Source organism: Pinus tabuliformis, chromosome 3_1 (assembly GCF_031772625.1).
Source record: "Pinus tabuliformis cultivar Carrire ecotype Pingquan chromosome 3_1, CPIR1, whole genome shotgun sequence".
NCBI classification, from domain to species: domain Eukaryota; kingdom Viridiplantae; phylum Streptophyta; class Pinopsida; order Pinales; family Pinaceae; genus Pinus; species Pinus tabuliformis.
Window position 1 is genome coordinate 703,825,382 of NC_142301.1, and position 13,749 is coordinate 703,839,130.

The window sequence follows — 13,749 nt, forward strand, 5'->3', positions numbered from 1 at the left end:
AACTTAGCCAAACCATCAACAGAATTCAGTGGAAAGAGCGCCATTCTCCCTTCAGGAAAGCGCTGATTATTTTTAGTTTATTTTGTTAATAAGGATAATAAAACAAATCCCTCATCTTGGGGTCGACTTGTTTTTCCCCAGCTATAGTTTGTTTGATATTTTTGTGAGGTTCGTTAAAACAGCGCCCTTTTTTTTGGGCAGTAGTTTGACTTATTGTATTAAAAAATTCATTTGTAAGTAGAGAGAAAGTGAGAGAGGAGAGTTTTTTCTGAGCGCTGGGAGCTGCTGGAGAAGCAGAGAGCTTTGTAATGTACAGTTTTATGACAGAGAATTTAATGGAATTTCACAGCTCTGTTTGCCGAGATTCATGTGGTATGTTGATTTAGCATAAGTTTTTCCCTTTGTCTCATATGTAATCAGTTATGTTCCATTTCATTTCATGACCCTTTCAAGCTGAACAAATGAAGTGATTAGGTAGGAATTCATAGTATTATATGCTCCTCCTATAAGTTTGTTCGCTTTCGATGTTTTCTACTGTTTAAGGAGGATTCAGAGTTATTGTCTGCCCTCCTTAGCTCCTCACCAGTCTTGCCATCCCATTTGAAACCAGATTTGGTGTTAAATTGCATGCCTACCTTGCCTCAGTTGATAACCTGTGTAGTCATTATATTTTTCTGTTTGAAGCTGTGATTTTGCCCATGTAGCCCAGAAAAGCCCCGTCATTCCATTAAAAAACCCCAAAAATTATTAAATCCAAACCCCCTATCAATTTACTAGCCTAAAATCCTTATTCTTAATTGGTCAGCCTAATCATATTGAAAGATCTATCGAATCTGACCCGAGAGAGCCTTCTCATACCTCGTAGGGCTAGCTACGAGGTGAAATGGTTTGATGTAGCCTTGAGAGTTTGTCTATCTCAGCCTAGGTGAATTCCAAGCGCTAACATATTGGCGACCATACTGGGGAGAACAAACTTGTTTGTGGGTTGATGTGTTTGTTTCATAAGTCTTAGACGGAGCCTGAAGTTACGCCAGAAGCCTTCGAAAACGCTCTTGTTTTACATCAGCGCAAGTAGATAAACGCTGCTTCAGTCTATCTCCGTGGGATTTGTGAACATAGCGCTTCATTGACACTTTACCCCAGTACATGTATCGATTTCAGATCTGATGCTGATGGTGGACAGCAGTCAGACACTTGAAAGGCTGAATCATTCACCTGGCGACTCCAACTAGATTCAGACATTCCAGTGCCTGTTGATATGTTCATGCAATGGTAGGGTATGTGGCAGACCCTGCACTGTGTGAAGCTCTAAATGAATTTAGAGAAAGCTTAGTGGATGTTGAAATTAATGAAGAAGTTTTAAGTTTTTTCCTTCAATGTTTGAAATCTCCGGATTATCATCCTAGCGTCTGTGAGTTACTTGTGGAAAGAATTGAAGATGAGATTCAATGGTTAGATGAGCAGATTCAATCTTATGATTTCCAAGACCCTAAAAAGTTCCTGGAAATCCTCCTTCCTTCACAACAAGCACTAACAGACTTGCCTATAGAGGTATACATTGACAATGTGCAGCTGGAAGTATGTATTGCAGAGTTGGGGCAGCCAACAGAGGCCGGTGTCCGTGATCCTATTGCGGCATATATGGACATGTTTTTCACTCTGATGGACAGATCGGGCTGTCTTCTCGGTGACCAGGATCAGTATGTGCATGAAGGGCTGCCAGCAATTGCATCTGTGACTTCGTGGCAGCATTCTCAAGCGGCATCATTTCCAGGTTTACTCGAGTGGTTAATTTGGCATTTTAGCATTACTTGATCTATTCTTTGTACAGCAGATTAGAGTAGGTTTTGTACATAAATAAGCAGCCATAAGGGCAGCATCTTGTTTCAGTTGGCTTTTAGTTTGTTTGAGTTCAGTTTCAGTGTGAAAATAAGTCTTCAGCTGTGTTGATTTGTTGATGATGACTCCATTGCCCAATGGTGGAGGCACGGTCTGCTCTCCCAAAGTTCTGCGGTTCTTGGCACCTCCACGAAGCGGCAGCTGCCATCCCAAATGGAGCCGATGTTAGACTCTGTCTTATATCAGAGATTGATTCTTCTTCAAAACAGGGTTTTGAAGAAGAAATCATTAATGTTGCTTTTCAAATTATGTAATTTATCTTCAGCTCTTCTTAAGACAGCAGCAAACTTCAAAAACTTCTACCTGCACAAACACAATTTCAAAGCATCATTTATATATATTTTGTGGAGAGCAGGTATTGCAAAATGCAGGTATATATTTTGGTTGTCTTTATGGTGTTACAGCTCCATTGCAGTTGGATGACAGTGAAGAGATTCATGTGCTCTTTGATTGGATGAAGCAACATGGAAAGGCTGTGTTAAAGCTCGACATGGGTATTCCAAAGCTTGCAAGTTGTTAGAGGATTTCAAAGGGATGGTTTTGAAATTTGATTCAGTCATGTATGGATCTCTTTTAGCTCTCTGTGCTTCACATAAGGGTGAAGAATGCTTACGTGACTATTTGCCCGGGATTGGGGAGGACAAGCAGCTCTCTGCACGCCTTACAGCCTGGTTTCATACACCAAAAGATTATTTTATTGAGGTTGAGCAAGTTTCCTATGGTTCAAGAAATGCACGCTATGCAGATCGCTTCACCTTACTTTTACCATGTTGTCTTGATTACATTAAATGGGATGTAATATATAATTCTCAATACCCTTGGGCTGCACCGGATATCATCTTTGGACTGGATGATGATAGCTTTCAGCCCCTTTCCTTTACAGGTGAAGGTCAAGAAACATCTCAGTCAATTTGGGACATTTTTTGTGACTAGAAAATTAAAGACCCATCAGGGCTTTTGCGACTCATTCTTGAATTAAGGAATTTGTACATGGGTTATCAAAGGAAGCGTGTTGAGGAACTAGATGATCCCAGATTGAAATTTGAAATCAGCACCATTATTCCTAGGGAGGGACTGGAGATTTGTTTGTTATCTGGAATTGAGAGGCCAGATGCGGTGAAGTTTGCTGTTCCCCTTTTGGACCTTGATTTAAGCAATATTCTGGTTGGGTATTCATTGAAACACCGCCTGCAGATATTCTTACAGGTCATATTTCCTGTAAGGAAAAGACAATCTGAAATGCCATCTTCTCCACAGCTAAAGTTAGTTGCGTCAAAAACATTGAAGGAGTTATTTGACATTGAAGATGTCACACTTCCAGTTTGGGTTGATGGCATGTGCATGGCAGAATATATTCCTAATTTGGAAGAAAATCTAAGAGCTCAGGTGTCAGAAGCTATTGCATCAGTCAATTCACGGAGAATTATTGGAAGAGGTCCTCTCAATGAAGATGAATTTGAGGAAGTAGCACAGGGAACATTTTTGAAAGATGATGACATTTCTAGTATTTCTGGATCAGATGAAGAGTCGGATGATCCTATCACTTGTGGCTGGCAAACTCAAACCGAGTCTGTGAATAGATCCATGAATATGAAAAACCAAATTTTAATATCCCTACAGTCTGGAGAAATTGTCTCAATTTGGAAAAGTTTGTTTTTGGGTGACAGAGAGGATCTACTTCCTGAACATAACAACTCTATGGTCAAAGAGAATGATGCTAAGGGTTTAGCTTTGGCTGACAAGGAGGTGATTGCGAGGTTGCAATCCTTGGTTAAAGAATCTCGAGATCAGAAAAACTTGAGGGTTGTGTTGCTTGCAAGTGGAGGACATTTCGCTGGTTGTGTTTTTGATGGAAATAATATTTTATCTCACAAAACTTACCACAGGTATGTAGTAAGGGCAAACGCAGGTGGCAGGCAATCAAGCAAAGATTCAACTAGGAGAGCTCCAAAGTCTGGCGGGGCTTCTCTGCGGCGTTACAATGAAATGGCTCTTAAAAAGGCGGAGAAAGATGCCAAACGAAAGCTAAAGCAAAGGAGATGAAAAAGATACGGAAATCAAAGCAAAAAGCGCAGGCTCAATCCACCAGTTTAGAAGTAGCTTCCGTTGCAGTTTGTTATGGACAGAATGCTGTCTCAGAGCTACTTGAAAAAGGCAAAGCATTACCCAACATGCAATCGCATGCATTTCAAGAGGAAAAAGACTGGTGACATTTCCTTCAACAGCACAATGGCATTAACACATGTTAACGAAAAACTCTGTTATCAAATGCTGAGGTATTGTTCAGGGAAGATGCCACTGTTGATGATCTCATCGATGTCATTGAAGGGAACCGCATCCATATCCGAGCTTTTGGACCAAAATCAGCAGCGCAAATATCACGTGTTGGCTCTGGTGTTATTCTTCCCACAGTATACCTGCACAAGTGCAATCTGTCAAATGGAGAATGTGAAAGAAATAATTGGGATAAAAATGCATTATAACAATCATTTGGGATAATCACTTGAGAAAAGCACTAAGTTATAAGCATTCATCATTCAACCAGTATGGGACTGAGGATGGTGATTCTAATATGCAGCAAGAGGTGATGGCGCCATTGAAATTATTGATCTCAGATTTGAGTCACACATGACAGGAGGAAAAAGTAAGCAGCCATTACGTCAAAGCGCAGAAATAGGCATGAAATAAGTTTGAAGATATACTTTCCAGATGTGAATGAAACTTAAAAAAGGACGATTGAACACCTAGCAGCAGAGAATAAGATTTCGATTGCCTATGTTATTTTTAGCAAAGGGAAGGACACCTGTAATGCCACCTATTCACCAGATTTGCCTCAAACTTAGCCAAACCATCAACAGAATTCAGTGGAAAGAGCGCCATTCTCCCTTCAGGAAAGCGCTGATTATTTTTAGTTTATTTTGTTAATAAGGATAATAAAACAAATCCCTCATCTTGGGGTCGACTTGTTTTTCCCCAGCTATAGTTTGTTTGATATTTTTGTGAGGTTCGTTAAAACAGCGCCCTTTTTTTGGGCAGTAGTTTGACTTATTGTATTAAAAAATTCATTTGTAAGTAGTGAGAGAGAGTGAGGGAGGGGAGTTTTTTCTGAGCGCTGGGAGCTGCTGGAGAAGCAGAGAGCTTTGTATTGTACAGTTTTCTGACAGAGAATTTAATGGAATTTCACAGCTCTGTTTGCCGAGATTCATGTGGTATGTTGATTTAGCATAAGTTTTTCCCTTTGTCTCATATGTAATCAGTTATGTTCCATTTCATTTCATGACCCTTTCAAGCTGAACAAATGAAGTGATTAGGTAGGAATTCATAGTATTATATGCTCCTCCTATAAGTTTGTTCGCTTTCGATGTTTTCTACTGTTTAAGGAGGATTCAGAGTTATTGTCTGCCCTCCTTAGCTCCTCACCAGTCTTGCCATCCCATTTGAAACCAGATTTGGTGTTAAATTGCATGCCTACCTTGCCTCAGTTGATAACCTGTGTAGTCATTATATTTTTCTGTTTGAAGCTGTGATTTTGCCCATGTAGCCCAGAAAAGCCCCGTCATTCCATTAAAAAACCCCAAAAATCATTAAATCCAAACCCCCTATCAATTTACTAGCCTAAAATCCTTATTCTTAATTGGTCAGCCTAATCATATTGAAAGATCTATCGAATCTGACCCGAGAGAGCCTTCTCATACCTCGTAGGGCTAGCTACGAGGTGAAATGGTTTGATGTAGCCTTGAGAGTTTGTCTATCTCAGCCTAGGTGAATTCCAAGCGCTAACATATTGGCGACCATACTGGGGAGAACAAACTTGTTTGTGGGTTGATGTGTTTGTTTCATAAGTCTTAGACGGAGCCTGAAGTTACGCCAGAAGCCTTCGAAAACGCTCTTGTTTTACATCAGCGCAAGTAGATAAACGCTGCTTCAGTCTATCTCCGTGGGATTTGTGAACATAGCGCTTCATTGACACTTTACCCCAGTACATGTATCGATTTCAGATCTGATGCTGATGGTGGACAGCAGTCAGACACTTGAAAGGCTGAAATCATTCACCTGGCGACTCCAACTAGATTCAGACATTCCAGTGCCTGTTGATATGTTCATGCAATGGTAGGGTATGTGGCAGACCCTGCACTGTGTGAAGCTCTAAATGAATTTAGAGAAAGCTTAGTGGATGTTGAAATTAATGAAGAAGTTTTAAGTTTTTTCCTTCAATGTTTGAAATCTCTGGATTATCATCCTAGCGTCTGTGAGTTACTTGTGGAAAGAATTGAAGATGAGATTCAATGGTTAGATGAGCAGATTCAATCTTATGATTTCCAAGACCCTAAAAAGTTCCTGGAAATCCTCCTTCCTTCACAACAAGCACTAACAGACTTGCCTATAGAGGTATACATTGACAATGTGCAGCTGGAAGTATGTATTGCAGAGTTGGGGCAGCCAACAGAGGGCGGTGTCCGTGATCCTATTGCGGCATATATGGACATGTTTTTCACTCTGATGGACAGATCGGGCTGTCTTCTCGGTGACCAGGATCAGTATGTGCATGAAGGGCTGCCAGTAATTGCATCTGTGACTTCGTGGCAGCATTCTCAAGCGGCATCATTTCCAGGTTTACTCGAGTGGTTAATTTGGCATTTTAGCATTACTTGATCTATTCTTTGTACAACAGATTAGAGTAGGTTTTGTACATAAATAAGCAGCCATAAGGGCAGCATCTTGTTTCAGTTGGCTTTTAGTTTGTTTGAGTTCAGTTTCAGTGTGAAAATAAGTCTTCAGTTGTGTTGATTTGTTGATGATGACTCCATTGCCCAATGGTGGAGGCACGGTCTGCTCTCCCAAAGTTCTGCGGTTCTTGGCACCTCCACGAAGCGGCAACTGCCATCCCAAATGGAGCCGATGTTAGACTCTGTCTTATATCAGAGATTGATTCTTCTTCAAAACAGGGTTTTGAAGAAGAAATCATTAATGTTGCTTTTCAAATTATGTAATTTATCTTCAGCTCTTCTTAAGACAGCAGCAAACTTCAAAACTTCTACCTGCACAAACACAATTTCAAAGCATCATTTATATATATTTTGTGGAGAGCAGGTATTGCAAAATGCAGGTATATATTTTGGTTGTCTTTATGGTGTTACAGCTCCATTGCAGTTGGATGACAGTGAAGAGATTCATGTGCTCTTTGATTGGATGAAGCAACATGGAAAGGCTGTGTTAAAGCTCGACATGGGTATTCCAAAGCTTGCAAGTTGTTAGAGGATTTCAAAGGGATGGTTTTGAAATTTGATTCAGTCATGTATGGATCTCTTTTAGCTCTCTGTGCTTCACATAAGGGTGAAGAATGCTTACGTGACTATTTGCCCGGGATTGGGGAGGACAAGCAGCGCTCTGCACGCCTTACAGCCTGGTTTCATACACCAAAAGATTATTTTATTGAGGTTGAGCAAGTTTCCTATGGTTCAAGAAATGCACGCTATGCAGATCGCTTCACCTTACTTTTACCATGTTGTCTTGATTACATTAAATGGGATGTAATATATAATTCTCAATACCCTTGGGCTGCACCGGATATCATCTTTGGACTGGATGATGATAGCTTTCAGCCCCTTTCCTTTACAGGTGAAGGTCAAGAAACATCTCAGTCAATTTGGGACATTTTTTGTGACTAGAAAATTAAAGACCCATCAGGGCTTTTGCGACTCATTCTTGAATTAAGGAATTTGTACATGGGTTATCAAAGGAAGCGTGTTGAGGAACTAGATGATCCCAGATTGAAATTTGAAATCAGCACCATTATTCCTAGGGAGGGACTGGAGATTTGTTTGTTATCTGGAATTGAGAGGCCAGATGCGGTGAAGTTTGCTGTTCCCCTTTTGGACCTTGATTTAAGCAATATTCTGGTTGGGTATTCATTGAAACACCGCCTGCAGATATTCTTACAGGTCATATTTCCTGTAAGGAAAAGACAATCTGAAATGCCATCTTCTCCACAGCTAAAGTTAGTTGCGTCAAAAACATTGAAGGAGTTATTTGACATTGAAGATGTCACACTTCCAGTTTGGGTTGATGGCATGTGCATGGCAGAATATATTCCTAATTTGGAAGAAAATCTAAGAGCTCAGGTGTCAGAAGCTATTGCATCAGTCAATTCACGGAGAATTATTGGAAGAGGTCCTCTCAATGAAGATGAATTTGAGGAAGTAGCACAGGGAACATTTTTGAAAGATGATGACATTTCTAGTATTTCTGGATCAGATGAAGAGTCGGATGATCCTATCACTTGTGGCTGGCAAACTCAAACCGAGTCTGTGAATAGATCCATGAATATGAAAAACCAAATTTTAATATCCCTACAGTCTGGAGAAATTGTCTCAATTTGGAAAAGTTTGTTTTTGGGTGACAGAGAGGATCTACTTCCTGAACATAACAACTCTATGGTCAAAGAGAATGATGCTAAGGGTTTAGCTTTGGCTGACAAGGAGGTGATTGCGAGGTTGCAATCCTTGGTTAAAGAATCTCGAGATCAGAAAAACTTGAGGGTTGTGTTGCTTGCAAGTGGAGGACATTTCGCTGGTTGTGTTTTTGATGGAAATAATATTTTATCTCACAAAACTTACCACAGGTATGTAGTAAGGGCAAACGCAGGTGGCAGGCAATCAAGCAAAGATTCAACTAGGAGAGCTCCAAAGTCTGGCGGGGCTTCTCTGCGGCGTTACAATGAAATGGCTCTTAAAAAGGCGGAGAAAGATGCCAAACGAAAGCTAAAGCAAAGGAGATGAAAAAGATACGGAAATCAAAGCAAAAAGCGCAGGCTCAATCCACCAGTTTAGAAGTAGCTTCCGTTGCAGTTTGTTATGGACAGAATGCTGTCTCAGAGCTACTTGAAAAAGGCAAAGCATTACCCAACATGCAATCGCATGCATTTCAAGAGGAAAAAGACTGGTGACATTTCCTTCAACAGCACAATGGCATTAACACATGTTAACGAAAAACTCTGTTATCAAATGCTGAGGTATTGTTCAGGGAAGATGCCACTGTTGATGATCTCATCGATGTCATTGAAGGGAACCGCATCCATATCCGAGCTTTTGGACCAAAATCAGCAGCGCAAATATCACGTGTTGGCTCTGGTGTTATTCTTCCCACAGTATACCTGCACAAGTGCAATCTGTCAAATGGAGAATGTGAAAGAAATAATTGGGATAAAAATGCATTATAACAATCATTTGGGATAATCACTTGAGAAAAGCACTAAGTTATAAGCATTCATCATTCAACCAGTATGGGACTGAGGATGGTGATTCTAATATGCAGCAAGAGGTGATGGCGCCATTGAAATTATTGATCTCAGATTTGAATCACACATGACAGGAGGAAAAAGTAAGCAGCCATTACGTCAAAGCGCAGAAATAGGCATGAAATAAGTTTGAAGATATACTTTCCAGATGTGAATGAAACTTAAAAAAGGACGATTGAACACCTAGCAGCAGAGAATAAGATTTCGATTGCCTATGTTATTTTTAGCAAAGGGAAGGACACCTGTAATGCCACCTATTCACCAGATTTTCCTCAAACTTAGCGAAACCATCAACAGAATTCAGTGGAAAGAGCGCCATTCTCCCTTCAGGAAAGCGCTGATTATTTTTAGTTTATTTTGTTAATAAGGATAATAAAACAAATCCCTCATCTTGGGGTCGACTTGTTTTTCCCCAGCTATAGTTTGTTTGATATTTTTGTGAGGTTCGTTAAAACAGCGCCCTTTTTTTGGGCAGTAGTTTGACTTATTGTATTAAAAAATTCATTTGTAAGTAGTGAGAGGGAGTGAGGGAGGGGAGTTTTTTCTGAGCGCTGGGAGCTGCTGGAGAAGCAGAGAGCTTTTATTGTACAGTTTTATGACAGAGAATTTAATGGAATTTCACAGCTCTGTTTGCCGAGATTCATGTGGTATGTTGATTTAGCATAAGTTTTTCCCTTTGTCTCATATGTAATCAGTTATGTTCCATTTCATTTCATGACCCTTTCAAGCTGAACAAATGAAGTGATTAGGTAGGAATTCATAGTATTATATGCTCCTCCTATAAGTTTGTTCGCTTTCGATGTTTTCTACTGTTTAAGGAGGATTCAGAGTTATTGTCTGCCCTCCTTAGCTCCTCACCAGTCTTGCCATCCCATTTGAAACCAGATTTGGTGTTAAATTGCATGCCTACCTTGCCTCAGTTGATAACCTGTGTAGTCATTATATTTTTCTGTTTGAAGCTGTGATTTTGCCCATGTAGCCCAGAAAAGCCCCGTCATTCCATTAAAAAACCCCAAAAATCATTAAATCCAAACCCCCTATCAATTTACTAGCCTAAAATCCTTATTCTTAATTGGTCAGCCTAATCATATTGAAAGATCTATCGAATCTGACCCGAGAGAGCCTTCTCATACCTCGTAGGGCTAGCTACGAGGTGAAATGGTTTGATGTAGCCTTGAGAGTTTGTCTATCTCAGCCTAGGTGAATTCCAAGCGCTAACATATTGGCGACCATACTGGGGAGAACAAACTTGTTTGTGGGTTGATGTGTTTGTTTCATAAGTCTTAGACGGAGCCTGAAGTTACGCCAGAAGCCTTCGAAAACGCTCTTGTTTTACATCAGCGCAAGTAGATAAACGCTGCTTCAGTCTATCTCCGTGGGATTTGTGAACATAGCGCTTCATTGACACTTTACCCCAGTACATGTATCGATTTCAGATCTGATGCTGATGGTGGACAGCAGTCAGACACTTGAAAGGCTGAAATCATTCACCTGACGACTCCAACTAGATTCAGACATTCCAGTGCCTGTTGATATGTTCATGCAATGGTAGGGTATGTGGCAGACCCTGCACTGTGTGAAGCTCTAAATGAATTTAGAGAAAGCTTAGTGGATGTTGAAATTAATGAATAAGTTTTAAGTTTTTTCCTTCAATGTTTGAAATCTCTGGATTATCATCCTAGCGTCTGTGAGTTACTTGTGGAAAGAATTGAAGATGAGATTCAATGGTTAGATGAGCAGATTCAATCTTATGATTTCCAAGACCCTAAAAAGTTCCTGGAAATCCTCCTTCCTTCACAACAAGCACTAACAGACTTGCCTATAGAGGTATACATTGACAATGTGCAGCTGGAAGTATGTATTGCAGAGTTGGGGCAGCCAACAGAGGGCGGTGTCCGTGATCCTATTGCGGCATATATGGACATGTTTTTCACTCTGATGGACAGATCGGGCTGTCTTCTCGGTGACCAGGATCAGTATGTGCATGAAGGGCTGCCAGTAATTGCATCTGTGACTTCGTGGCAGCATTCTCAAGCGGCATCATTTCCAGGTTTACTCGAGTGGTTAATTTGGCATTTTAGCATTACTTGATCTATTCTTTGTACAGCAGATTAGAGTAGGTTTTGTACATAAATAAGCAACCATAAGGGCAGCATCTTGTTTCAGTTGGCTTTTAGTTTGTTTGAGTTCAGTTTCAGTGTGAAAATAAGTCTTCAGTTGTGTTGATTTGTTGATGATGACTCCATTGCCCAATGGTGGAGGCACGGTCTGCTCTCCCAAAGTTCTGCGGTTCTTGGCACCTCCACGAAGCGGCAACTGCCATCCCAAATGGAGCCGATGTTAGACTCTGTCTTATATCAGAGATTGATTCTTCTTCAAAACAGGGTTTTGAAGAAGAAATCATTAATGTTGCTTTTCAAATTATGTAATTTATCTTCAGCTCTTCTTAAGACAGCAGCAAACTTCAAAACTTCTACCTGCACAAACACAATTTCAAAGCATCATTTATATATATTTTGTGGAGAGCAGGTATTGCAAAATGCAGGTATATATTTTGGTTGTCTTTATGGTGTTACAGCTCCATTGCAGTTGGATGACAGTGAAGAGATTCATGTGCTCTTTGATTGGATGAAGCAACATGGAAAGGCTGTGTTAAAGCTCGACATGGGTATTCCAAAGCTTGCAAGTTGTTATAGGATTTCAAAGGGATGGTTTTGAAATTTGATTCAGTCATGTATGGATCTCTTTTAGCTCTCTGTGCTTCACATAAGGGTGAAGAATGCTTACGTGACTATTTGCCCGGGATTGGGGAGGACAAGCAGCTCTCTGCACGCCTTACAGCCTGGTTTCATACACCAAAAGATTATTTTATTGAGGTTGAGCAAGTTTCCTATGGTTCAAGAAATGCACGCTATGCAAATCGCTTCACCTTACTTTTACCATGTTGTCTTGATTACATTAAATGGGATGTAATATATAATTCTCAATACCCTTGGGCTGCACCGGATATCATCTTTGGACTGGATGATGATAGCTTTCAGCCCCTTTCCTTTACAGGTGAAGGTCAAGAAACATCTCAGTCAATTTGGGACATTTTTTGTGACTAGAAAATTAAAGACCCATCAGGGCTTTTGCGACTCATTCTTGAATTAAGGAATTTGTACATGGGTTATCAAAGGAAGCGTGTTGAGGAACTAGATGATCCCAGATTGAAATTTGAAATCAGCACCATTATTCCTAGGGAGGGACTGGAGATTTGTTTGTTATCTGTAATTGAGAGGCCAGATGCGGTGAAGTTTGCTGTTCCCCTTTTGGACCTTGATTTAAGCAATATTCTGGTTGGGTATTCATTGAAACACCGCCTGCAGATATTCTTACAGGTCATATTTCCTGTAAGGAAAAGACAATCTGAAATGCCATCTTCTCCACAGCTAAAGTTAGTTGCGTCAAAAACATTGAAGGAGTTATTTGACATTGAAGATGTCACACTTCCAGTTTGGGTTGATGGCATGTGCATGGCAGAATATATTCCTAATTTGGAAGAAAATCTAAGAGCTCAGGTGTCAGAAGCTATTGCATCAGTCAATTCACGGAGAATTATTGGAAGAGGTCCTCTCAATGAAGATGAATTTGAGGAAGTAGCACAGGGAACATTTTTGAAAGATGATGACATTTCTAGTATTTCTGGATCAGATGAAGAGTCGGATGATCCTATCACTTGTGGCTGGCAAACTCAAACCGAGTCTGTGAATAGATCCATGAATATGAAAAACCAAATTTTAATATCCCTACAATCTGGAGAAATTGTCTCAATTTGGAAAAGTTTGTTTTTGGGTGACAGAGAGGATCTACTTCCTGAACATAACAACTCTATGGTCAAAGAGAATAATGCTAAGGGTTTAGCTTTGGCTGACAAGGAGGTGATTGCGAGGTTGCAATCCTTGGTTAAAGAATCTCGAGATCAGAAAAAATTGAGGGTTGTGTTGCTTGCAAGTGGAGGACATTTCGCTGGTTGTGTTTTTGATGGAAATAATATTTTATCTCACAAAACTTACCACAGGTATGTAGTAAGGGCAAACGCAGGTGGCAGGCAATCAAGCAAAGATTCAACTAGGAGAGCTCCAAAGTCTGGCGGGGCTTCTCTGTGGCGTTACAATGAAATGGCTCTTAAAAAGGCGGAGAAAGATGCCAAACGAAAGCTAAAGCAAAGGAGATGAAAAAGATACGGAAATCAAAGCAAAAAGCGCAGGCTCAATCCACCAGTTTAGAAGTAGCTTCCGTTGCAGTTTGTTATGGACAGAATGCTGTCTCAGAGCTACTTGAAAAAGGCAAAGCATTACCCAACATGCAATCGCATGCATTTCAAGAGGAAAAAGACTGGTGACATTTCCTTCAACAGCACAATGGCATTAACACATGTTAACGAAAAACTCTGTTATCAAATGCTGAGGTATTGTTCAGGGAAGATGCCACTGTTGATGATCTCATCGATGTCATTGAAGGGAACCGCATCCATATTCGAGCTTTTGGACCAAAATCAGCAGCGCAAATAT

The 13,749-nt window shown here is 40.4% G+C and overlaps 2 protein-coding genes and 1 pseudogene across 2 annotated transcripts; all 3 read left to right on the forward strand.

Annotated features, from left to right (window-relative positions):
- The first annotated feature begins 2,603 nt into the window (after window positions 1–2,603).
- On the forward strand, window positions 2,604–4,058 carry LOC149189104 (tRNA endonuclease vms1-like). The gene has a single exon (XM_089413154.1). It carries the CDS (start codon window positions 2,890–2,892, stop codon window positions 3,940–3,942), a length of 1,053 nt encoding a protein of 350 aa, XP_089269280.1. The 5' UTR covers window positions 2,604–2,889; the 3' UTR covers window positions 3,943–4,058.
- Window positions 4,059–7,154: 3,096 nt separating this feature from the next.
- On the forward strand, window positions 7,155–8,794 carry LOC149189105 (uncharacterized; annotated as a pseudogene).
- A 3,327-nt stretch (window positions 8,795–12,121) lies between these two features.
- On the forward strand, window positions 12,122–13,413 carry LOC149189106 (uncharacterized). Its single transcript, XM_089412387.1, has one exon. It carries the CDS (start codon window positions 12,361–12,363, stop codon window positions 13,411–13,413), a length of 1,053 nt encoding a protein of 350 aa, XP_089268513.1. The 5' UTR covers window positions 12,122–12,360.
- Window positions 13,414–13,749: the final 336 nt, after the last annotated feature.

Bases quoted from the DNA above. Each gene is read 5' to 3' on its own strand.
- LOC149189104 (XM_089413154.1), top strand. From the start codon at position 2,890: ATGGGTTATCAAAGGAAGCGTGTTGAGGAACTAGATGATCCCAGATTG.
- LOC149189106 (XM_089412387.1), top strand. From the start codon at position 12,361: ATGGGTTATCAAAGGAAGCGTGTTGAGGAACTAGATGATCCCAGATTG.